The sequence below is a fragment of the Dama dama genome, chromosome 14 (genome assembly GCF_033118175.1).
Source record: "Dama dama isolate Ldn47 chromosome 14, ASM3311817v1, whole genome shotgun sequence".
In the NCBI taxonomy this organism is placed as follows: domain Eukaryota; kingdom Metazoa; phylum Chordata; class Mammalia; order Artiodactyla; family Cervidae; genus Dama; species Dama dama.
The window spans coordinates 29,453,282-29,478,423 of NC_083694.1; the positions used below are offsets into that span (position 1 = coordinate 29,453,282).

The 25,142-nt window shown below is 43.2% G+C and overlaps 1 protein-coding gene across 1 annotated transcript in view; it reads right to left on the minus strand.

Moving 5' to 3' along the window:
• Nucleotides 1–25,142, minus strand: part of KIF26B (kinesin family member 26B) — a 492,438-nt gene that overhangs the window by 240,197 nt on the left and 227,099 nt on the right. Inside the window, exon 4 of the mRNA XM_061160211.1 lies at nucleotides 16,761–16,930. Within this exon, the coding sequence (XP_061016194.1) occupies nucleotides 16,761–16,930 (170 nt within the window). The remainder of the gene's footprint in view (nucleotides 1–16,760; nucleotides 16,931–25,142) is intronic.

A 25,142-nucleotide genomic window follows, 5' to 3' on the forward strand; every position in this document is an offset into this window, starting at 1 on the left:
TCAAAGAAAAAAAAAAAAAGTAAACATGGTTCCCAAAGAACAAAATTAAGAAGGAAAAGTATATGGGGCTTCACACAACATTGTAAATCAACTATTTTTCAATAAAAACATTAAAAAAAAAAATGTGGCCTTGATGCTGTACCTGTACTTATTTAGGACTTGTTTTCTCCACCAGGGCCCCTCAATCTTAACCTCAACAAAGTGGCATACAGCAGTTACATGGCCCAGGTAACAAGCAATCCCTTAGGGAGAGGGAGAAACATCATTTCCCCACTCTTGGAAGTGCTGTGGTGTGCAAGTGCTAAAACATTTAAGAGGCTAATCAAATTCATTCTACCAGCCCTCTTGGGTGTATTATTTGAGTATATGTAGGAATTTATGGCTCAGAACAGAATGGAAAATAAAGAAGACTTTCCTGTGTTTTGTTTCTGATGCTGTTAGACTTGTTTTGAAATTTATGTAAAATAACAGATCAAAACCAAAACCCAAGACAGAAAGGGAGAGAAAGAAGAGAGAGTAAGAAAAGATGAAGGTTAGGGGAAAAAGATAATGGGACCAAATTCTTAGAGTCTGTGCTTCAGGTAAATAATTCCCTTATCCTGAAATATTTTTTAAGCAAAGGTCAAAAGACATGGGTGAATCACTGCCTGCATATTAAAGCTATGTTGGGAAATCCTGTTTGAGCCATCACCCCCATGCCTCTTTTATGAAGGGGTGATCACAGAATGAATAGATTGTAATTTTGAAGTTCCAGGTGTATAGGAAATACACTTGGTATTTTTAATTTATGAGCTCCTGTAGCAATAGATGTAAGCTAGGATTTTTTTCCCCTGAACGTGCAAAGAAATACTAGTGATTTCGAAATTTACTGCAGCTTCCCTCCACCCCCAACCAACTAAGCAGGATCTAAGCTCCATAAATCAATCTTCCTCATGTGCCTAGCTTTAAAGGAAATAAAGAACATGTAAAGTAGTAAATCTACTCCACCACCACAGGACTTTGAGGCTGTGGTTGGTGATTAGGACCACAGGCGAAGCCTAAAGATTCATGATATCAATTTTTATTTTCTCTATCTTTAGTGTGAAAGCTAAAACAAAATGCTCAGCATCTTAAGCAATAAGTGAAATGGGAGCTCTCCTACTGATCTAAAGGAGACAAGGATTAAATCACACCTGTCCACAGATGGGGATGCTGAGGCGCACAGGATGACAACGGGAAGTGGGCAGAGGGAGGGAAGGAGATACACCTCCTGAAGACCAGCAGGCTCATCCTCACAGCCCCAGTGCTCAGAAACCAGAGCCAGAAGAAACCTCAGGGGTCTCAGAAGATGACAGGCAAATTGCACAGGATGGAAAGTATTTTCTAGTTAAACTGAGCACTGATTCTAGGTGTGACGGTCCACTTGGCCAGGCTATGGCGCCCAGTTGTTTGGTCAAACACCAGCCTAGATGCTGCTGTGAAGATGTGATTCACATCTGAGTCAACAGACTCTGAATGAAGCAGGTTCCCCTCTGCTATGTTAAAGGAAAATACTCAACTCAGACACGTGGTTTGGCCAAGGGGTCAGTTCCAAGTGACCAGAAAGAAGGCCCCACCCTCAAGGCACAGCACGGGGCAGGCGGGGCACTCCTTCCTTCTCTCCTGCCCTGAACTCAGGCTCTCCCTCTGTGTTGGAGACACGACTTTCACGGTGGAACTGGGTGGCCTGGGATTCGAGTGGTCTCTGCCAGGAGAGAAAGGAGGAGGCTGGCAGGAACTCTCCACGGCAGACTCCTAACGCCCCTGAGACACACTCATCAAATACCGACTGGGCCCCAGCACTCTAATAAGAATTAAGGCTGTAACAACGGAACAAGACAGACAAGTGCCTCTCTCTATGGATCTTATGCTCTAAAAGAGACAGGAAATGGATGAAGAAGACAATTTCTGATAATAATACGTGCTGTAAAGTCACTTTTAACTTCCAAATAACCTGAAGACTTGTGGAGAGTGATACTGAGAGCTCTCAAGTACTGCTCTGTCCTGGACTTCCATGCTGATTATAGATGCTGTGTGCATGCTCAGACAACTCCAACTCTTTGAGACCCCCATAGACTGCAGCCCGCCAGGCTCCTCTGTCCATGGGATTATCACAGCAAGGATACTGGAGTGGGTTGCCATTTCCTCCTCCAGGGGATCTTCCTAACCCAGGGATTGAACCCATGTCTCCTGCTTTGCAGGTGGATTCTTTACCACTGAGCCATCTGGGAAGCCCTATGTTGTTTATAACTGTTCAGCAATGGAACCGGCTGCCCCTCTGGACAGGGAGCTCCTTGATGGGAGTGGCTGCCTTTTTGTCTTCCTCAGTGTCTAATATAATGCCTGGCATAGAGTATGGGTTTACCAAATGTCTGGTGAATGAATGAAGGAATTGATACTGAATGGATGCATGAATGAATGGGAATATATTGCCAATATCTTATGCTGGCTTTCCCTAGAAACATCCCTGGATAAGGAAGAGAGTGCTGATAGGTTTAATTGGAGGGTGATTCCAGAAAGCAGTGCAGGGAAGTGGGAAAATGAGACAGGGCGGGAGGAAGTGATCGAGCAGATTGCTGATGTGGACAACTGGGGCTTAGTCCAACTTAGGGAATCAGGGAAACAGGGAAGACCCTGCCTCGGTGTTATACCAGCCAAGGGGGAAGGGACCTCAGGTATTTATCCACCAGCTCCTGTCAGCCTTGTTTGAGAGCTGCTCCCAACAGGATTACTTCCATGGCTATCAAGCCTGTCCATGCTTGAGGGCAGTGGACGCCAGCAGCCAGAGAAAACCCTCAGGTAGTCACAAGTCCTGGACCTTGGGAGCTGCAAGATTTGGTTCAGAAAATGATGAGCAGAAGGGTGTGGGGCCCAACAGTACCTCCTACAGCGCCAGCTATATGCATCTGGTAAATTCCTGGGGGACTGGAGCCCGTGGTGTGTGAAGGGTCTGTGGAGGCAGTGGGGGTCAGACCTGCTGACACAAGGCTTGGTCATCCTTGGTTCTTTCTCTCTACCTCTCTCAGTTGTAACCTGATGCTTTGAGTCCTCCATGTGGTAACAAGGTCTTATTTTAATTTTAAAACACTTGAAGGTGGGAGCATTCATAGGGACTTAAGATTGTTTAGGGTTGTTTTTTTTTTTTTTTTTATCATCCTTAGAAAGTGCCCTTAAAATCCTGTCCAGCCAGGTTCAGGAATATTCTGCCACCTTGCCACTTTGAGTACTAAAGAGACAGATATAATAATAGATGAAAATTTATTTCAGAAAAATGAACCACATTTATTTTTTGAAGTGCCTAAAAGACTGGGAATAAATTTTGAGTGATGGTTTCTATTTTCTCATGTTTTTATTCCAAGTGGCTTGCCTGGTGCTGATTACAACCTTTTCACTACAGACCCCGAGAGAATTTCCTCTTTCTTTGTTATTGCCAAGGCCCTTTTCTTTCCTTTGCAAGGGTTTAAAAGGACAAACTATGGACTCTTAAGGCTTTGGTATCAGAGGATGCCAAGAAAATGACACAGTCCATTATTTCTAGGCTTGTGAAATTATATTTCCCGAATTCCAGGGTACTTCATGAACAAGCATACCAGGTGCCAAAAAAGGCATCTAATTACTGTGGATGCTAAAATCATTTTTGCATCAACTAAATAAGATGATTATCAGAAATAGTGTCCTGCTGAACCTAACTGTGTTGAAATCAATCATGAAAAATATTCCATTTATTTTATATCCATCAGAATTATTTATCATTAATACTAGTACTTGGAATGATGATAACTCTGTGGTTACACAATCCTACAGTTTCTTTTTAAGTATTTCATTCCTTTGAAAAGCAAGACAGACCTAAGTTTTCAAGCATGGTTGACTCATTCTTTCAGCATTCATGTACTGAGCTACTCCTCTGTACTAGGCGATGCTCAATGCAAAGGGGGAATTAGATACAGTTCCTGTTCTCATGAAATCTACACATTAGGAATCAGACAGAAGGAAAAGAAAAAATCATTATTTTCACTTTAGATGCAAGAAAATAAAAATCTCACCTTCAGGGACGTCTCTCAGTTATGAAAAGCATAGACTTCAGTGAGATCTCTTTTAGCCTTCAGTTTTACCTATTTCTCACCAACTGATTATAACAGCATTCCCTAAATTCCGCTTTGTATACCCTAAATGAGGAGCCAATTCTTAAGTCAATTAATGTCACAGACCGATTGGTGTTTTCATCAAGGATACAATTCCTCAGCACACTGAGCCTCTACCTAATACGACGTAAGATAATATATCTTTAGTTTCTATAATGTCTTCCACATGATTTTATCCCCAAATGCTTTACATACTTCACTAGGACAGCTATAGAATTAAAATAATAAATCAAAGCCTGGGACAGAAAGCAAAGAGGTTTATTCAAGGGAGGAAAAGACAGGTTTTCAACGAGCCAGGAGAAAAGATGGAGAGCCCTGCTTCATTTGTGCCAGAGTTACAACTCACAGCTCTTTCCTCTGCTTTAACTCTTTCTTTGGTTTCTTGTTCTAGGCAGCACCTCTTATCCCATATCTACAAAGCCTCCTCTTAAAAAGACAGCCAGGTACTTAAAGCTTAATGAGAATCTCACTTTCCCAACCATGCCTTTTCTCGTGCTTTGTCACGATGTTATCTCCCCCTAGCATCTCAAATTTAAAAGAATAATTTAATTCCTAAGCAGGTAGTTTTGAATTTAGTGGGAAAAAAATGTAAACTTCTCAAAGAAATTCAGTGGGAGACCATCTGGGGACTTAGCAGCACATCTCCCTTTCAGTCTGAAATGCATTCATTCAGTATATATTCATTAGAGAATATTATGTGGGAAAAGAGACGCAGACCCTGAATATCTGTGATCCTAAGTAGGCAAATCAAGGAAGGCCTTGCCATTAAGTGGCATTTGAGCAAAGATCTGAAGGAAAGAAGGGCTGAATCAAGAAGATATCTGGAGAAAGAACAGAGGAAAGAGAAAGAGCAAAGTCTATGAGGAGGGAATGGTCTTGGTGCTTTTTGAGGAAAAGCAAGGAAGTCTAAATCAGAGCAGGCAAGGAGGATGGTAGAGGAGTCGGGCGGCCAGACTGTGGAGAGAGCCTGACAAGTCACTAAAAAACGCTTACCTTTAACTCTGATTGAGACCGGAAGCAATATTTTAGTAAGCAACAAAATTAGAAGGATAGAGTAGTTGGTCAAAATGTTTCTCCCTATGGCTTCAGTGATGTGCCCTGCATTCATTTCTCTGCTTTGGTCTCACTGATCATCCTTCTGTCAAGACTGCATGAATGCCCACCCATCACAACCCGTCTTGCGTTTGGAGGCAGGACAGCACAGTGGCTAAGAGCATTTGTTCATCCATCCCACAAACATTTCTTAGATATTCTTTTAGGCACTAGGGCTTCAACCAAGAACAAAGTGGCAAATATCCCTACCTTATGGATCTGACATTCTGGCTCATGGTCTCTGATAACCTACTGAAGTCCTTCTGGCTGTCTGACTGCAATCAAGTTACTTCGTTCTGTGCTTCAGTTTCCACATCTAAACAATGGGATGATAAGAGGGCCAACTTGTGGGGACTTTTGAAGTTTAAATTCATGTAAAGAACCCAAAGCAGGGTGTGGTGTATAGGAAACCCTCAATAAACATAGGCTCTTATTAGTTTTAAATGAGTGAAGTACTGAAGGAAAGAACAAGTTACAGGGGTATTGCCAATGGGGTGGGGGCCAAAGTGCAGAATAGGAAACACATTTTTGAAATAAGTAATAGATAAAATTGTGTCCTATCCCCATCCATCTTCTCCTTCAGGACAAAGGTCACGCTACTGTTCTTTTTAATCGACTCCATGCCACCGAATCCTCCCTCTTCAGCTCCCAATTCAAATCTTGAGGGTATTAACAAAGAGAGTGAATATTTCCCTCTTTTACTTCTATTTTATCTCCTGTTTGGTTAATTTTCATTGTCAGTGTCATGGCAGAATTCCAGCTCCCCACCCGTGAATCACTACCAAGGTATATGGTCATAGAATTCTTAATTGCTCCTTTCATCCTCTCTTCCTTTTGTTTTTCTCTTATTGTGTGAGAGTTTTGCTAGGACTATAAAACTACAAAAAGAAAGATGTAGAAGTGTGTAGTCAGCTAGCTGGAGCCCCATCAGAGGGGACAGAATTTCTTTCTGTGTGCATCACTGATGTTTTCAATCACCAGCGGCGCTTCATTCTTTCCAGGTGACGCTATAAGAGCCAGTTGTGGTCCTCAGTCCCCTGTGACGGCAGTTTTGCTCGGAGGCATGATGCTGGACCTTTACAATCACCGTGGAGGTCCCTAGGTAGTCATTAGGCTGGAATACAAGGTGCCATGTAAGCACAGTATAAAGGTAGGCATGACACAAGTCGCCTGCTCAAAAGGGAATGTTGAGAATTGATTGGATTTCCCAATGAGGGTAGAATTTCATCTTTTCATAGCAAATCCTAGAGAAGGGAATAGCAACTCACTCCAGTATTCTTGCCTGGAGAATCCCATGGACAGAGGAGTCTGGCAGGCTATTGTCCATAGGATTGCAAAAAGTTGGACACGACTGAGCGATTAAGCACAGCACATGGCAAATGCCATCTTAACATCATCTCTAGGATTTAGATGACATTTACAAAGTATGATCACATTTTCATTTAATCCTTACCATAATCTTATGAAGTAGATATGATGATCTCTGTTTAACAGGAGAAACTGAGGCTTAGAGAGACTAAGTTACTTGCCTAAAGTCAGAATGTCAGTGGCAGACTGTGGATTCAACCATGGGCCACTCCATCTTTCTCTATCCGATATTCTTCTTCCTCTCCCCCACCCTTGCATGAGTAGAAAAGACATTCAAATTGTACAATAAGAACCAGGATGCCTCACTCTGAGAATATTTGACAAGAATCACCAGGATCCTTCAGTCTCACTGAACAGCTTTGCCTTCTAACATCCACATCAAGGCACGAATTGGATTTTCAACTGAGGGAAAGCTCTACAAATGATTCCCAGATGTTGTGAGCTGATTGCCAGCACCCCAACTGGCCATCCATCAAACAAAGGACTCATTTAAGTCAGAAAATGCCTATCTCACACATCCTCTGTGGCAGGAGATGAGAAGAGTGGCAAATACCGACCACTTTTTTTCTTTAGAGACCATCGGTTCAGAATGGCGTGGACCAAGCCATGAGTGCCATTTCTGTTATGCTCTGCATACCTCAAAACAGAACAGTCCTGAAGCTTGCTGGGATGGGGTACTGGGTGTTAGGCTTATATATTTAAAGTGTTTTAGGATTTTTTTTTTTTTTAACACAAAGGATAATAGTGTAGAATCGTGGCACTTTTTCTTCAGTGCTTTCTCTGTCTCTCATAAACAATCAAGGATTTACTTCTTCATGCAGCAAATACCTTAAACTATTTCCTGGGGCCACTGAAATCTGACAGCGCTAAATACACGTTTGACTTCTTCGTGTTTTCCTTTCACATTGCGACTGCTGTGTGTTCAAACAAAACTATATTCATATAGCTATGATTCCTAAACATTCACTGCATCAATATACAAAAGCCTGAGTCCCTTCTTTTCTGAGAAGTCCATGGAGTCTTTTCTAAGTAAAGCTATGACTTGACAGGAATAAATAAACAAGAAACTCAGAGAGTAGGTGTTTGGTTCCCACTTCAAGCCTTCAAAGATCGCTGCCCTGCCACAGTTTAGCCCCCAAGGAAGGAGCAGGAGCGGCTAGTGCCATACAAGCCCAGACCTTATCTTTCAGCAGTCGAGGAGCAGGTGTCCCTTTGAATGGACGGAGCACCTCAGTGAGAGGCACCACAGCTCGACCAGTCGAGTCTGAGCCAGAGAGCAAATGGCATAATTATGTATGTCAGTCCTGACCACAGGTGTTCCATACAAGGGTCAACAGCAGCCCCACTCCCATGGGAGCTGTGGAAGAGGCAGACAGGCAGGTGTAGTGGGGGAGGAGAAGAGTTAATGGAAGCAAAGGGGAAAGGGATAGACAGTGAGTCAGCATGAGACCCTAGAACAAGGGAGGAGATCAAGGTGCACACGTCAATGCAGACAAAACAGAAAAATACAATAATCATCAAGAGAAATTCCCACAAAATGAGCTCCTAAAACCCCTCTCGTTTTTTGTCCATTTATTTGTTTGGTTTGGTTTGGTTTTTGTAAAGTTATCATTCTATTGTAACAGACGTGGTGCTGCAAAGGAACTTCTAATCTGCAAAACTGGGGGCAGAAAGTCTGCCCCATCTCCACAAAGAATCAGCAAGAGAAGAGTCGGATCTGTGCACCCTGCTCCATCTTTCTCCTCCTGGATCACCTGAGACCAACTGCGGTGTGTTTAGGATAGTTCTTCTCTGGTAACAACTGTTGGTGTATTTATAAAGGAAGATGCAAGCATCCCTAAGGGAACTGTACCTGATGGAAGAACAGAAGAACCATGAGAGTTTCACATGCCTTCGCATCCTTCTTTGACTTAATAAGCTCCTTGCAAATAACCAACTACTACTGCTCTGTGTCAGCATGCCCAGGGACTAAAGAAAGCCTTCATTGTAAAAGATTATATATGAAAAGCATCTGCTGTACCTGGTTTAAACAAGGCACTATTTGAGCTGCCTGTCAGCGAGAATGTGGAAAATGGCTTTTAGGAAGGACCTCCTCCGTAGCAGGAGGAGCTGTGTCTGCAGCAGCACGTGTTCACAGAGTACTGGGAGCAGGTCTTGTGATGGGGTGGGTGGGGGGGGGGGGGGCGGTGGTGGGGTTGGGTGGGGAGATGAACACAGAGACTCATCTTAGGGTAAGGCCTTGGAGCCGGATGTCAGCCCACTCAGCTCAGCTTAGCCCCAATCCAGGATCCGAGATGGTCTAGGTGTTAATGCCACAGCAACCTCCGGCCTCAAAGGGATGCTGGCTAAGTCAGTTGTAAGAGTCAACGGCATGACAATGGGCCTTGGAAAAAGCCATTAGGTGATATGAGGAACGGTCTAAGAACAAAGATGGAAGAAATTGCGCAAGAGATAAAGATGGACAGAACTATAATAAAATCCCTAAGAAAAGAGTGAGTTCTGGCAAAAGGCAAAAAGTTAGCAAAAGGAAATGAGAAACAGCTTGGCAAGCCAGAGAGAGAAAACAAAGCAAGTGGACCCTTAACTTTGAGGACAATCCAATACTGAGGTGAACATAAATATTTATGCAGAAAATTCCAGGAGCTATGTCTTTTTAATCAACAGTAGAAAACTGTGTAAAGATTAGAATCTTCAAGAAGAGAGCCAATAATCACAAAAGGACCCCGTTACTGGAAAAACAGAGGAAAAGAGAAGGAGAAGCTCTAACTAATATGGTGGATCCAACAATGAGCAGACAGACAGACAGTAAGGATTTGAAAGTGAACATGAAAGTGAAGGTTGCTCAGTTGTGTCTGACTCTTTGTGACCCCATGGACTATACAGTCCATGGAATTCTCTAGGCCAGAATACTGGAGAAGGCATTCAGTAATCTGAAACTAACAAAACCTACAAAAACAGATTTAAAGGACTTATTGACATTAATCAAATAGAGAAATGAAAAAATATTAATAACCAGAAATGCCCTTTATATAATTTACTTGAAATTGTCATTTGAATTTGGTAAAAAGTTACATACAGTCTTACAAAGGTTGTGAAGTAAAGGTAAAAGCTGTAAATAAAAAAGTATTACAATAAGAAGTGGTGTCTGAAAACAGAACTAAAAACCCATGTGCTCACCAACCCCACAGAGATGGTAGTACCAGTTCTGCCAAACTTGAACTTGTCTTAGCAAAGCTTATGTGATATTTGGCAATTTTCACTATTTTTCCAATACCTGATCTGAATGTAGATTAAAATCCTCCAGAAGCTTTAAAACAACAACAATACGATTATCGGTCAGGTTACTCAGGAAAGAACATCAATGCAAAGATATGAGATCACTTGAAAGATTCATTTAATGTACCAGAGTTCCTGGCAGTTCTAGGCATCATCCAGAATTTGTTCACTGCTCTTCAAATTAAAATTAGGATTCCACTACCTCAACCTGCAATGCTGCGGATTCACCTAAGAGTTTTTACAGGGTTTCATGCACTTCATACTTTTAAAAACACAAAGTACATAATTAAGTAAATCTCAACTACAGTCATCATATTGTACATTATAGCCCTGGTACTTAGTATTTATCTCATAACTGGAAGTTTGTACCTTTTGACGGCCTTCATCCGATTCCCCTTATAGTTGACGCTGCTGTATGGCATGTTTGAAACTTGTTAAGAGAGGAGATCCTAAGAGTTCTCATCACAAGGGGAAAAATTATTCTTTCTCTTTTCTGTCTTTGTATCTGTATCTGTACGAGGTGATAGGTGTTAGGTAAACCTATGCAGTAATCATTTCACAATACATGTAAGACAAATTATGTAAGGTATACCACAAATTAAGTGGTATACCTTAAACTTGGGGCTTCCCTGATAGCTCAGTTGGTAAAGAATCTGCCTGCAATTCAGAAGGCCCCAGTTCGATTCCTGGGTCAAGAAGAACAACTGGAGAAGGATTAGGCTACCCACTCCAGTATTCTTGGTCTTCCCTTGTGACTCAGCTAGTAAAGAGTCCGCCTGCAAAGTGGGACACTTGGATTCGATCCCTGGGTTGGGAAGATCCCCTGGAGAAAGGAACGGCTACCCACCCCAGTATTCTGGCCTGGAGAATTCCATGGACTGGATAGCTCATGGGGTCGCAAAGAGTCGGACACGACTGAGCCACTTTCACTTTCATGCCTTAAACTTATACAGTAATGTACATCAATCACTTCTCAATAAAACTGAAGAAACAAGATCATGAAAAAAAATTTTTTTTAAGTAAATCTTTCTTCAAAGTGAAGAGTCAACAAATGGGAAATCTATACCTCGCTTCACTACTTCATATTAACATGGGAATCACAACGCAAAGGAGATTCCCTCATTTGAAAAATTCGAAGCATGATAATTAACCAACCTGAGGATCAGCTACACCCAGCTTTATTTTTTTGGTTATGATTACTATTAACACTTTTAATACTGTTGTCACTATTTCACTGCTACTACTTTTTCCAAAGAAAAAAAGGGCTTTTCCAAAAGCAAGGTACTGACATTCTGAAGCAAAGGAAGTCCACCAACATGTTCATATTTAAAGATATGAAGAAATTCTGGCAAGGGAGAGATAGAAGGACAAGCTACTTGGGCTTCAATATTTTCTAAAGCAGGGGATTCCCAGGTGCCTCAGTGGTAAAGAATCCACCTGCCAATGCAGAAGACGCAGGTTCAATCCCTGAAAGGGGAAGATCCCCTGGAGGAGGAAATGACAATCCACTCCAGTATTCTCGCCTGGAAAATCCCATGGATAGAGGAGCCTGGCGGGCTACAGTCCATGGGGTCACAAAAGAGTCAGACACAACTGAGCACACACACAGATGCAATTTCTGAAGCCGCATTTCTGAAACTATCTGGTGAAAGAACCATTTTTTTTCTTTTTATTTCTAATTACATTCAAGCCCTACTTTTTTATTCGTAGATTCAGCAGGCATAAAACTCCTGTCAACTTGCTACAGAGGTTGCTAAATTCTTGCTCTGAATTTCCACACCTACCACAGACCAGTAAGTATGTGCCGTTGAGAGATCACACGAGGGGGCAGCCCTGGTCGACAGTATTATTCAGAACTGGAATTCTTACTTTATAGCTGTTACATCTGAAATGCAACAAGGTCCACTCAGATCTCTACCCATAGCTCCAAAAAGTAAACACCTTAAAAAGAAAGGTTTGTATCATGGGAAAAAAAAAAAAGTGGACATCTGCAGCCCTCAACAAATTGAGGTTTTGTCGCTGCTCTGCTTACCTTCTCAAACTGATTGCAGGGCCTACTTGCTTCTAGGGTTTTATCAGCAATGATCATCAGTTGATGATTATGGTGGGAAAACCTTACAGCAAAGTATTTACTGGGCCTACTTATTAGCACAGAGAACAGCAACAAGGCTCACAGGTAAGAAGGCACATGGATGACTCCCCGCCCTGCCACTTCCAGCTGAGCAGTTTGGGCCGGAGACTTGTCTCAGGACACCTCTTTCTCCACTCATCAAACAGAGGAAGTGGCAGGATCTATGTCACAAAGTTACTCTGAGGATTAAGGGAAATTTTGCCCATGAAGAGCTCAGTACAGTGAGTGATACATACTGAGCGCTCAGTAAACATCAGCCAGGGTTGGCCACACATCTGGCAAATGGCGCCACTCCTAGGTGAAAGAAAAGGACGCCAGCACCGTCCCTGAAGGCCGGTCCCCCTGTGCTCACGAGGAGCTGCGCGGAGTCCAGAGCCCTGCAGACTCGGGGAGGTGTGCCCATCACACGGTCAAGACGAACGAGTGGAAAAGCGGTGAGCACAGATGCGAGGAGCTGGCTCTGCCCGCAGTCTCGATGTGGAAAGATGCTCCCGTTCTTCCACATAAAGCCTAACTTGACTGTGTTCCACATAAACACTAATGTGTTTCCAGTTTTGGCACCAGTGACAGACCCAGATTTTACCCTTACTAAAAGCCACCTCTACCATCACCTCACACAGCTTCGCTCCAGCAGAAACGGAAAGCTCATCTGATGCGAACTCAGTTTACTGTTTGACGACATAAGCCCAGCCGGTTTTGACTTCTCATGTGGGCCTTTGGGAACCCAACAATGTGAGGTACATCCCTGGTTCTCTCTTGACAGTGTGGACCTTGGGCAGATCACTCAGCCTTCTTTCTGCTTTCGGTCCCCATCAGTGACAGAGAGGCTGTCAGCATGCTGCCTCCCTTCCTGGAGAAATGAGGCCCAACTATTACTGATGAGAACAGCAGAGCAAACATTGTAACGAGTGTGGGGGGATATATACATATATGTATATACATATATGTATATATTCATTCTTTAAACATATATTTAAAGTATATAAATATATATATATATTTAAAGAATTATTCTTTTTCACATGGTACTTCCCCTTCATTATATACTGTGAACCCTTTAAACACAGGCCATGTACTATTTTAAAAAGAACTATTTAGTCTCTTTAGTTGATGACATTTTATGTTAAATTCCCTCTTCAATATAAGATGATTTATATATATATACATAGCTGATTCACTTTGCTGTATATCTGAAACTAATACAACACGGTGAATCAACTATACTCCAGTAAAAATTATTTTAAAAGGTTTATTTTGCTAATTTATGCAGTAAACCAATTATATTTCCTATATCTATATGTAAGTATTTCTTATATGAACATTGATCACCCAGCTACGGCATGCAAGGTTACATCTCCATTATTAGTCCTGATCCCTTTTTATTTTATATATATATATATATATATAATATATATTAATTAATTATATATATAATCAATTATATATAATATATTAATTATATATAATTTATATATATATTATATATATATCTACACATATAAAATTGCTTTACAATGTCATATTAATTTCCGCTATACGACAAAGTGAATCGGCTGTAAGTATATATACAGCCCCTCCCTCCTGAGCCTCCTCCCTGCCTCACCGCATCCCACCCTCTAGGTCATCACGGAGCACTGAGCTGAGCTCTCTGCGCTATAAAGCAGCTTCCCACTAGCTATCTATTTTACACATGGCAGTAAAAATATTCCATGTACTTTTAATGCCTTAAACCATTAAGCTTCAAGTGCTATCAAATTTCATCACAAAGAAAGCAATAACAAGAATTTAGGCAGACCTCTGAATTCTTTCCAGCTCTTTCAAAGCTCATATCAGAAGTCCCTGCAATTCTGAAATCAAGAGTTCTTGTTTATCACTAACATCATCTGCAGGATGAGCCCTAGCCGACATCATCAGCCCATTCATTTGGGTCCATCTTGGTGTTTCCATTCTACCCCTTGGTGTACAAGCAAAAGTCTCAGGAAGGCCATCTTTGCCAGGCATTCACCATCCTTTCAGTCCTCCTCTGATCCACATGAAAGCTGGCCTCCACACACCTGTCCAGCACTCCGGCCTTCCAGGTTCATCGCATCTTGACATCCTCTCCCTGACTCTGACAACACTTTTGGTTTCCTCCCAGTAGGAAACACTGCTCTCCCTAAACACTGTTCATCAGGGCCCCTAGCCCCTTAATTCTTCCTACATCAAAGCCTTTTTCTGTGGTTTTTCCTTTTTTTTTTTTTTTGGTAAGTCAGTCAATCTGTAAAAATTTCTGGATGGATTGTGAACTGAAGGCATTTCAGTATTTCGGGAGATCAAATCCCATCTGGGCACTGAATGTTCTTGCCCGAAACGAGGGGCTGGGTAGTCACCCAAGGCAAGCTCAGTCTCCCTCAGCGGCGAGGACCTTGCTCTCTCCTGGGGCAGTGTGAATTGTGAGCTAGTTCTTGTTCATTCTGGGCTGAGAGAGCCCTCCCTTGTATCTTTAGGTTTTATTCGGCCTCTGTCCACTTAATAGGGTGTTTTATACAACCATCCAAATCCCCCTTTTATGTGATGGCCCATGAGATAGCCGAGGGCTCCCATCTCCAGAATAAACCTGCCAGGACATGCCTTCCTCGTTCCTCACCACTTGGTCACCCTCCTCCAGACATGTTCTAATAGCCTACCTAGGACCTGGGGTCTTCTGTGCTTGTGGCATTTCCTCATATTCTGCTCCATCTCTTTCTTCTCTCCCTGAATGGCATGGATATGACCTCCCAGTAAGCTTGCACAGTGGTCCCAGACAACACAGAAATTCACGTACAGAAAGAGCTAACATGATGGACTCTGTTGTCAGGTGGCCACAACATACATGTTTCCTGTTATGTCCTATACATTCAAGTTGGCCCAGTTGTTCCTAGGACAATGCACATGGCACCAAGGAATAATCGGGATCTCAACACTAGTCTTCCAACAAGCCCTGTGTGTGGGCTTTATCGTGTCTTAATCCAAGATGTCAGTCTCTGTTCCTCCTCTAACTCACTCCCTTCCTAATCAGAGCCCCTTCATCAGATTTGTGCTTTGGATGTTACCATTCCTAAGGATAACAAAAAAAGCCGAACAATGTTCCTTCTTATTGACACTCTAGTGACATCCATGAAAGTGAAAGTCGCTCAGTCATGTCTGACTCTTTGCAACCCCATGGACTATATAGTCCATGGAATTCTCCAGGCCAGAATACTGGAGTGGGTAGCTGTTCACTTCTCCAGGGGATCTTCTCAACCCAGGGATCGAACCCAGGTGTCCCGTATTGCAGGTGGATTCTTTACCAGCTGAGCCACCAGGGAAGCCCATAGTGAATTATCATTTGTATAGCACATACATTATAATTTATAATCATCTTACTCTTCAGAGCAATCCTGAGGAATAAGTATTACCCTCATTTTATAGATGAGGACACGGAGGCAGTCCAGGAACTCAAACCCAAGTGGTCTTCTGATTTCATAGTTGATGCTATTTAGTATACAATCTACTGACTCAGGAGCTCGCAAATCTTAAGTACAGAAAGTTTTCTACAGGTAAGTGAAAGTGAAAGAATGTGTTAGTCTCTCAGTCTTGTCCAACTCTTGGCGACCCCATGGACTGTAACCTGCCAGGCTCCTCTGTCCATGGACTTCTCCAGGCAAGAATACTGGAGTGAGTGGCCATTCCCTTTTCCAGGGGATCTTCCTGACCCAGGGATTGAACCTGGGTCTCCTGCATTGCAGGCAGATTCTTTACCAACTAAGCTGCCAGGGAAGAGGAGCTCACGAATCTTAGGTACAGAAAGCTTTCTATGGTTCAATTCCAAGCATCAGAGAATGAGTCACAGAGAAAAAAGCAGAGGAATCTGGTTTCCATATCTGGCTTTGCTATAAACTACCTCACAGTTTAACTTCAGTCCTCAGTTTCCTCTTTCATAAAACAAGGGATCAAATTAGACAGTCTCTGAAGTGCTTTCCTGCCCAGCTGTCCTTTGTCTCCTGCCCTGTCTCTGCCGTGTTGCTAAAATTAGGCAGAAAACATTGTTGAAATACCTTTCTTTTTTATTTCTCAGCGTTGTTTTTTTAAGTTTCTGGAATTAGCTGGACAGTTTGACAACTATGCAGCTAGTCTGTCAAGAAGGAAGAAAACTGCCATCTATTTAATAGTTAAATTTTAAGCAGTTCATTTTCTGTAATGAGAATACATATCTAGAAACACCAGCCTTGGGGCTGCTCCCGTAAGAGTCCGCATCCCGTGAAGACCATCTTTAGAGCCACATATTCTCAACGCAGGTTCTCAAAGCAGGCAAAATTTGGCAATGTCTGGGGAGAGTTTAGTCTGTCACAACAACCCAATGGACATGAGTTTGTGCAAACTCTAGGAGATGGTGAAGGACAGGGAAGCCAGGCATGCTGCAGTCTATGGGGGTCACAAAGAGTCAGACACAACTGAGTGACTGAACAACAGCCACGACCAGGGAAGGTACCACAGGAATCTGGCAAGTAGAGGCCAAGGACGCTGCTAAACATTCTACAAGCACAGGACAGTCCTCATGACAAAGAATTATCTGGCCCAAGGTGTCAATGAGCTGAGGTTAAGAAACTGACTTAAAGAGCAAAGTCAAACAACAGCTCCAAACTCTTGCTGGTGTTTTAGCTAAACTGGTCCACTTGAGAGGCTAACCAGGTGGGCTCACCCGAGAGAACAGAGGCTCTGGAAACCTCTCTTACCTGGCGAAGAAGGACGCGGCCACCGAGGTGCCTGAGGAGGTCTCGCTGGCCACGCAGGAGCCCTGCGGGGTGGGGACGCCGCTGCAGGCCGAAGGCTTGTCCGCATTGTAGCGATTCAGCGCCGCCTCTGTCAGGCCTTCCCGGCCAGGCTCTGTCATCAGCTGGGAGATCTGACAAGGAAAACGGACATCGAGCTCATTACCTGTGGCTCATGGCATTTCCTGACCACCACTGCCAGCATCTCTGTTTGGGGTCGAGGCCAGGGTGCAGGGGAGATGGGGGTTGGGGGGCGGGGGTGGACTGGCAGGAACACTTCCCTACATGCACTCAGGGACACGTGACACGTACACACTGCATGTAGTGTCTAGGGCTTCTCTGAGGCCATTTCCCTGCATTTTTAGCTAGTATACCTCATTTTCATTAAATGTAATGGAATAAAATGATCCTCTGACATTGTAAGTTTCAATTACGTCTGTATCTCCCTTCCATATGGAGGTGAAAGCAGGAGCCATTAATCAACACTATTTGCAGCCCAAGACCAGACCAGTAAGACCAACTAGTGCTGGTTTCTTACCAGGAATGGCCTCAGTGCTCTCAAATAGACAAGTGGGACAAAGATATCATTTTTATTAAGGCAGAAGTGAACCTGCTAATGAAGAACCTAAAAAATTAAACAAAACACTATTTGTTACAGTTGTTGCTGTAGGCAGTCAGCAAAGAGATGACTTGGAGGAGCTCATAAAAATAGATATAGTCCACCATGAATTACTAAAATTTTTTTTCTTGGAGGGTTTAGACCATTTCAACAGACTCAATTTTCCTACTGGTTCATTAAGATAAATGGTTTCCATTTTATTTGCGATAATTGACTTCATGATGCAAATTCTAGTGAATGGGAATAGGTCCATTTTGCCTAAATGCACATAATAGACCATGAAGAACCATACTTCTGGGCAAAGTTAGATACCTGTACAGAAATATACTTTTGGAAAGTGCTAATCCCATGACAAATGCAACAATTATGCAGGCAAGTCTAAGTGTGCTGTTTTGAAAGCCTGGTACTTTAAAACTTCAGTCTACTTACAAAAAGGAAAAACTGTTGGGTTTTGTTTTTTTTTAAACTTTAGTTTCCTTAAAAAAAAAAAAAACAAAACAAAAAACTGGTCTCCAGGCAGTTCAAACCTCTTAAAGGCTGAGTGGAAAATGTTTCTAATTGCCTAGAAAATACAAGAGCAATAAGGCAAAGATCAGGAACAGTTTCTACTTTGTAACTGAACAGGCCAGAAGGCCAGTGAAAGAGTCCATTTGTTAACCTTTGAACATAAAACATTTGTACTTTCCATTATTAGAAGAATAGCGATTACTCTTGAGCCCCATAGACTTGAAACTTTGCTCTGCTTCAATTCATGCTCTGACTTGGAAAGCCTTGGCATTATTCAGTTGTAACTCTGCCAACACACACTTTCTTATTCTCATTCATTAAATGCATGGTAAGGAAACTCAGCCTACATCAGCAAAAGAGGAGGGCAGGCAGGAAAGACAGCCAATGGCCTGGAGGACGTCCCCTGCAGAGACAGGGACTGCTGCCCTGGGGCTTCCTCTGCTGCCCATGGGGTGTGGGCTCCCCTCAACCAGCTGCCACTCTACCAGAGGAATGAGGCCAGCTAGAGAGGGGGCATCTGAAACAATCAGGGACCTGGCCACCGCCATGCACTCTTGTCAGCACAAAATGCGTGTTTATGAAGCACTGGTGGTACCTGATGCCATCCTGGACAATGTCCCCCCCAGAAAACTCCAAAATTTGTAGCACCATTTTCTTTTCATCAAGCAGCTACAATCTAAGAGACACGTACACTGCTTTTAATACACAAAGACAACTGAAAAAAAGTCAGTAAACCAGTTGCGTGAGTTGTGCAATTTGTTACCACTTATAAAATGCGTTCATTGGCTGTAGCTACCATCTGATCTTCTGCTTGTGTTGTTCCCTTTTCATTAATGTCACTATAATCTGAAGTTTGGAGAGAAGGGAATGGAATTCTTCTGCCTCTCTATGTATGAACAGTCCTTGCAGATGCCCTGCGAACCCACAGAGAACACACTAGGATGTGTGGCAAATAACATGATGGCCTAACACAGAGGCAAGGGCTTCCGGGCAGTTCCAGGTTCCTGAGTCTGGCCCGGGAGGAATGCAAGGATCCTGTGGGCACATGGCTTTTCACAGTGTCACCCAGCAAATGAATTTCCATGCACTGGCCTCCTTAAAAGAGAGCTATTTGGTTACCTTGTGCCAAGTAAGAAACTCTAACTCTTAAAGAACTGGAGATGAGTGGACATGGGACACTCAATTCTTAAGCCTCTAAATACAATTACTCAATAATCAGTTGCTTTTATTTTATTTTTATTTATTTATTTGCCTGCACCAGGTCTTAGTTGTGGCACACAGGGTCTTCGATCTCTGTTGTGGCAATCAGGATCTTTTGTTGGTGGCGTGCAAACTCTTACATGCAGCATGTTAACTCCCAGCTGAGGCATGTGCGGTCTAGTTCCCTGACTGGGGATGGAACCTGGGCCCCCTGCATTGGGAGCACAGACTCATAGCCACTGCACCACCAGAGAAGTCCCCTCAGTTCCTTTTAGAAATTAGAATTAGAGAATGTTTTAGAGCTAGAAGTAATGTCAAGGTCATCCTCTTTTTCTTAATTAAGGAAACTGAGGAGCAGAGAAGTGATTTGCCCAAACGAATGTTGGTTAAGACCAGGATACTGACTCCAAGGCCAGCACTAGCCCCTCCTCTTTTCCTTGAGCCCCTCTTCTCCCTCTCTTTCTCCTAATTAAAAGAAAAATTTTACACATATAGAAAAAAATCAAATAATGATCAAACATATGACAGAGATTATAAAAAAACCAAAAGTTAACATTTTATATTTTAGAAAATTGATTTTAAAAGAGATCAAATCATATAGAGAATTGAATTGCCCATGTCCCTGGTACAGTGCCCTTCCTCCTGGTTCCCCCTTTCCAGACATGGTCAGTGTTGTGATTTTGGTGAGGCCAATACTTTGGCCACCCGATGTGAAGAACTGACTCATTGGAAAAGACCGTGATGCTAGGAAAAATTGAAGGCAGGAGAAGATGAAGGCAGGACGACAAAGGACGAGATGATTGGCTGGCATCACTGGCTCGATGGATGTGAGTTTGAGCAGGTTCCAGGAGCTGGTGATAGACAGAGAAGCCTGGTGCCTTGCAGTCCATGGGGTTGCAAAGAGTCAGACACAACTGAGTGACTGAATTGAACTGAATCCATGCTTTTCTTCACCATGTGACTTCCATCACATCACACCCCCCAAGAGCTTGGTTGAGCTCGCCCTGGGGTTCCTTTGGAGCATTCTCTAGGTTTTGTTCTGCTTGTTCCAAAATGGGAAGGGGGCGCCCTCCCAAATGCCGACTGCTGTGCAATCTCCCCACCTAAAAGTTCATGTTATTTGTAATTAACACCCAGTGTCTTCTTCAGGGATTACAAACTTTCAGAAATAATATACAAACAGCTACAGCAATGCTAACTGACCGCCCCCTCAATCTCTGCACTCCAGGATTCCAGCCTCCCTCAAGTTTCTCAAACAGGCTCCTCTTGCAACAGGGCCTTTGCACATGCCTTCACTCTCTACCTGGAATGCTTCTACTCTTCCTTCAGATCCAAGCTCGAGCATCACTTCTCAGAAAAGCCTTCTTCCAATCTCCCTCCAGCCTCTGTGGAGCTTTTACAGAACTGCAGTCCTTCCTTCAGTATCTTTACCTTGGCTTCTAGTATGTATTTAAGAGTAGGTCACTGGGGCTTCCCTGATAGCTCAGTGGTAAAGAATCCTCCTGCCAAAATGCAGGAAACACAGGTTGGATCCCTGGGTTGGGAAGGTCCCCCAAAGAAGGAAATGGCAACCCACTGCAGTACTCTTCCCTGGGAAGTCCCATGGACAGAGGAGCCTGTCGGTCTATAGTCCATGGGGCTACAAGGAGTCAGACACGACTTAGCCACTAAACAACAACAAACAACATGGTCTCTCACTACACAAAAGCCCCAGGAAAGTCGATCAAGGGTTACCACTATATTCCCAGAGATCAACACAATGCTGGGATGTCCAAAACATATTTTTGGAATAAATCTGAGCTATTATTATTTTCTACTTCTCATATTTATCTAATTAAATATTTTTTCCTTAAGTCGTTTAAATAAGAAGTTCTTAGTTCTTTTAAAAATGTCACTGTATTTCTATTTTGTTTGCCTGTTGGGATATACTAGTATTTTCCCTCTCCCTGTCACCACTGAAGTGTAGAGTCCTGGCTCCACTCTGTGCTAGCTTAGGGATCAAGAGCTACCTCTTTTTCAGGCCTGTAATTCATTTGTTTATTTCTTCACATGAACAACCACATACAAGGTACTTAGTACATGCCAGGTACTGCGGCAGGCATACATGCTAACATTTCTTACAGTCTCCTGTATCTTCAATAGTTACTTTTTTTCCCTTGAAAGCTGTGTACAACTCACTGGCCATCAGTTTTGTATACAAAGATAATCCACAAAATAGTTGGCCTAAAGCATAACTCCTATCTGTTATCTCCCTTTTAGTCAAATCTGTATGATTCTGAAAAATAGCCCAACTAGGTTTTCTCTCAACAGAGGCAACTATAGCTGCTTTAACTGAACAAGTAAAATCATATTCTAGACTATTCTGGAAGAGAGGGAGCCCCCTTGTCAGATAGGCAATGATTTTTCATATACACACTGGAGCATAGGCTTTAAAATGCTGGGTTTTGATGGAGCTCTTCTTATTGTGGTACTGTCATGCTTGTTATAAAAATTTCCCTTTTCTTCAACCCCTCCAACCACATACAAGTTGTAACTGAACTGCTCCACTATAAAAGAAACAAGGTAATTGTCTACTGGCTGATATTTGGCTATGAAACAACTATTCCCATCCAAATTCTTCCTATGGCTCTCTGAAACTGTGATAGCTTGTCACTGTACTGGTCACACATTAAGTAGAGAAGGCTAAAGCTCTGTATCTATGATGGTTACAGTGTCACTAACAGAATAAAGGTGGCCCTGATACCTGTTGACCTTTTTGCTGATAATGAACCTCTTCTTCCTCTTACAAATCTCATTTGAAACTATCAATATTAGGTTAAGCAGACAAATTGGTTATTCTTCCCATTTCACAGATGAGAAAAGAGAGATTCAGGGGAGTTAGTGATTTGTCCAGGGCTGTTCAGCCATTAAGTAGGGAAGTTCAAATGGAAGTGAAGGTTTCTGACTACATTCTTTATTCTTTTTAAAAATTATTGTCAGATCTCATCTCAGTCACTTAACTTTACTGAATAACCTGGGCATCAGACTTGGCAGATTACAGGGCATAAACTTTACTTAGTCACTGACCTCCGGAGATGGAAATAGCAACCCACTCCAGTATTTCTGCCTGGGAAATCCCATAGACAGAGGAGCCAGGTGGGCTACAGTCCAGGGGGTCGCAAGAGTTGGACATAACTTAGCGACTAAACTACCACAGTCACCGGCCTCAAGAGATCTGAAAGAAAGCTAGACCGAAAAACTTGCAGTCAGCCAAAGAAAGACAATGTTTCCTCTCCCTCTCCAAAATAAGGGAGGAGGGGATATAGGAATGCTGTCTGTGATGTGGCAACGGGGAGCCTCCGAAATGTGTTTCTAGCCAAATCTTTAGGTCAAAGAGGTCCTCCGGGAACCGGAAGGAAGGAAGGTGTCGGCGCTCACCTGCTGGCCTTCCTGGGTGAGCAGGTGTTGAACATGGGTCACTCCCAACCTCCTCCTGAAGGAAAGAGGCCCCGGGTGGGCTTACCAGCTGCAGCCCCGGTCATACAACACGAATGACTGAGAGAGACCTCCCTGGGAATTCCCTCCACCCAACGCGTCCTGAGCCAGAGCTGGGTCTCAGGAGCCACGCGAGGCAGACCCTACAGCCCCTAAAGGATTCCAGTTTCCTTCCTTGATCATCCTTGTGACAGAACTAACACCCACCCCCATCCCCCATTCCCGAGCCGACCCTCCTGGGAGGCAGACCACCGACCTAATAGCACTCACTCTTTCCTGGGTTCTGAATTTTATTTTAAGGCAGTGGCCTTTCCTCCTAGCCAGGGGCCCCCCGCACTTCAAAAGCAAGTCTTTCTGAGAAGGGCCCGCTCTTTCGCTGCCAGCCATAATGAAGGCTCTGTTCTGGACAGATCTGCCCGGAAGACTCTGCTCCTCTAAAGGGCGAGGAGAACCCCAACCCCTTCACCAGTTGTGCAGCAATCCCACCTTTGGTGGGGCCAGGTAGGTGGGCGGCATGCAGGGTGGAGCTGAGGGGTGGACTGTAGTGGTTAGTCCCACAGAGCCCTCACTGCAGGCCTGCGGAAGCCGGATTCTAAGAGGCTGATGGTCAGACAGCCAGGGTGCCTCCTCAGGGGAGAACGGCCAGTGAGGAGGAGCCAAGACTGGACCCCGATTTGTTTGATTCTGAGACATTTTCATCCTGTACTCCACTCTGTCCAAACACCACCCCAGCTTTAACTGTCCCCTCACGGCGGCTCTAGTGGCCCCCTCCCTACAGTCCACTGTGCAAGAAAATGCCCAGACAGCAGGAGTTTCAGACCAGGCCAGAAACAATCTGCAATCAAAAGCCTTCTTTTTAGAGGACTACTGTTTACCTCTGCTTTTCAGACTGTCCTGAATTAATTTCTTCTCTCACTACACTGTGAAAGCTACCAGACTCTCCCTGGGAAAATTCAGATCCCAAAACCTCATTCTCTCCATGCTGACATGTCTAAAAAATGTAAAGTTCTAGGGGAAAGGATTCGTTATCTTGATTATGTGGGTACGTTAGAGTCTAGAAGCAGCAACTGAAAACTTGCCAGGGGGTTCTAGTCACTAATTTTAGGGGGACTAGACTTTTACCACAGGATTTTGTTTGGTTTAGCTGTGATTCAAACCTGCGGTTAGCTCCCCATCTCAGTTACACTGGACGGTTTTACTAACACATCAGTATCTGACTTTCCAAATACCACATCACATCCTTCAAGCGGTGGTCAATTAAACAGGAGATGGGCAGTAAAGGACCCAGGCCCTGGGTATCTGCACACGCGCGTCCTTGTCCGCGTGGGGTCTCTGGTGTGCGTGGGAGTCCCCACTAACATTCCTATGGACAAGGAGTTGCTCACAGACCTCACAGATAAAGCTCCTCCCTTACATTTTCATCTCAGGAAAGAGTCATGTCTTACAATCATATTTACATTTTTGCACTGACACCTCAGGACGAGCAACCACATACTGGTCAACAACGAAGTCTCAAATCTTACATACGGTTATGATCATGACCACAGAAATCAAGACAAAAGATGTTTGGCTATTATCAACCAAGGAGGCTTTCACATTGCAAATCGCAATCTATAAGCCATTGACCTTTAACTTCCCCACCGACAGGAAGGCATCTGAGAGCTTCCAGAGTGTGACAGGTTGGGGGTTCATCTTAAATGGCATTATTGACCCAGAAAGGCATCTCCTTTTGACTCTGCTGAGGCAGCAGAAAACACCACAGTATCCATTTCCTGTGGAGAGACATTTATGGACAGCAAACGCATCCCACTCAGTCATTGTATTTAATGACATTATGACCCTAAATCCCAGAATATAATGTATAAAGCATTTTCTCTTAGGCAATTAATATTGAGATAGCTCCTTTATTGTTATTTATTACTTACACTGTTACTTAATATTTTTATGATTTTGAAAACAGTTGGGGAATACTTGTAAATCCACGGCTGATTCATGTCAATGTATGACAAAAACCACTACAATATTATAAAGTAATTAGCCTCCAACTAATAAAAATAAATGGGGAAAAAAAAAAAAAACAGTTGTTTTAGGCACAAAGTCGAGTCTGACTCTTTCCCAATCCCATGGACTGTAGCCCACCAGGCTCCTTTGTCCATGGGATTTCCTAGGCAAAAATACTGGAGTGGGTTACCATTTCCTTCTCCAGGGGAATCTTTCTGACCCAGAGATCAAACTTGCATCTCCTGCATGGGAGGCATATTTTTTACCACTGAGCCACCTGCAAAAACAGTGATGCTCAATAAATATTTTTGATGTATGTAAGCACAAACCAATTCAGTTATCCTGAAAAAGACTAGACACAGGCAACGCCAGCCCTTGGTATTGTCTATGCTGTCAGCCGTTGCACTCTTAGGGAATGAGGACAGCAGAATACACTTTCAAAAAGCCTATGTAAAATATAGATGAGATAAACAAATCTGCGAAGGACAAGGTCAAAAAATGGACCTCCAAACCAAAGGTAAACAGTTACAGCTGATCACATAGAC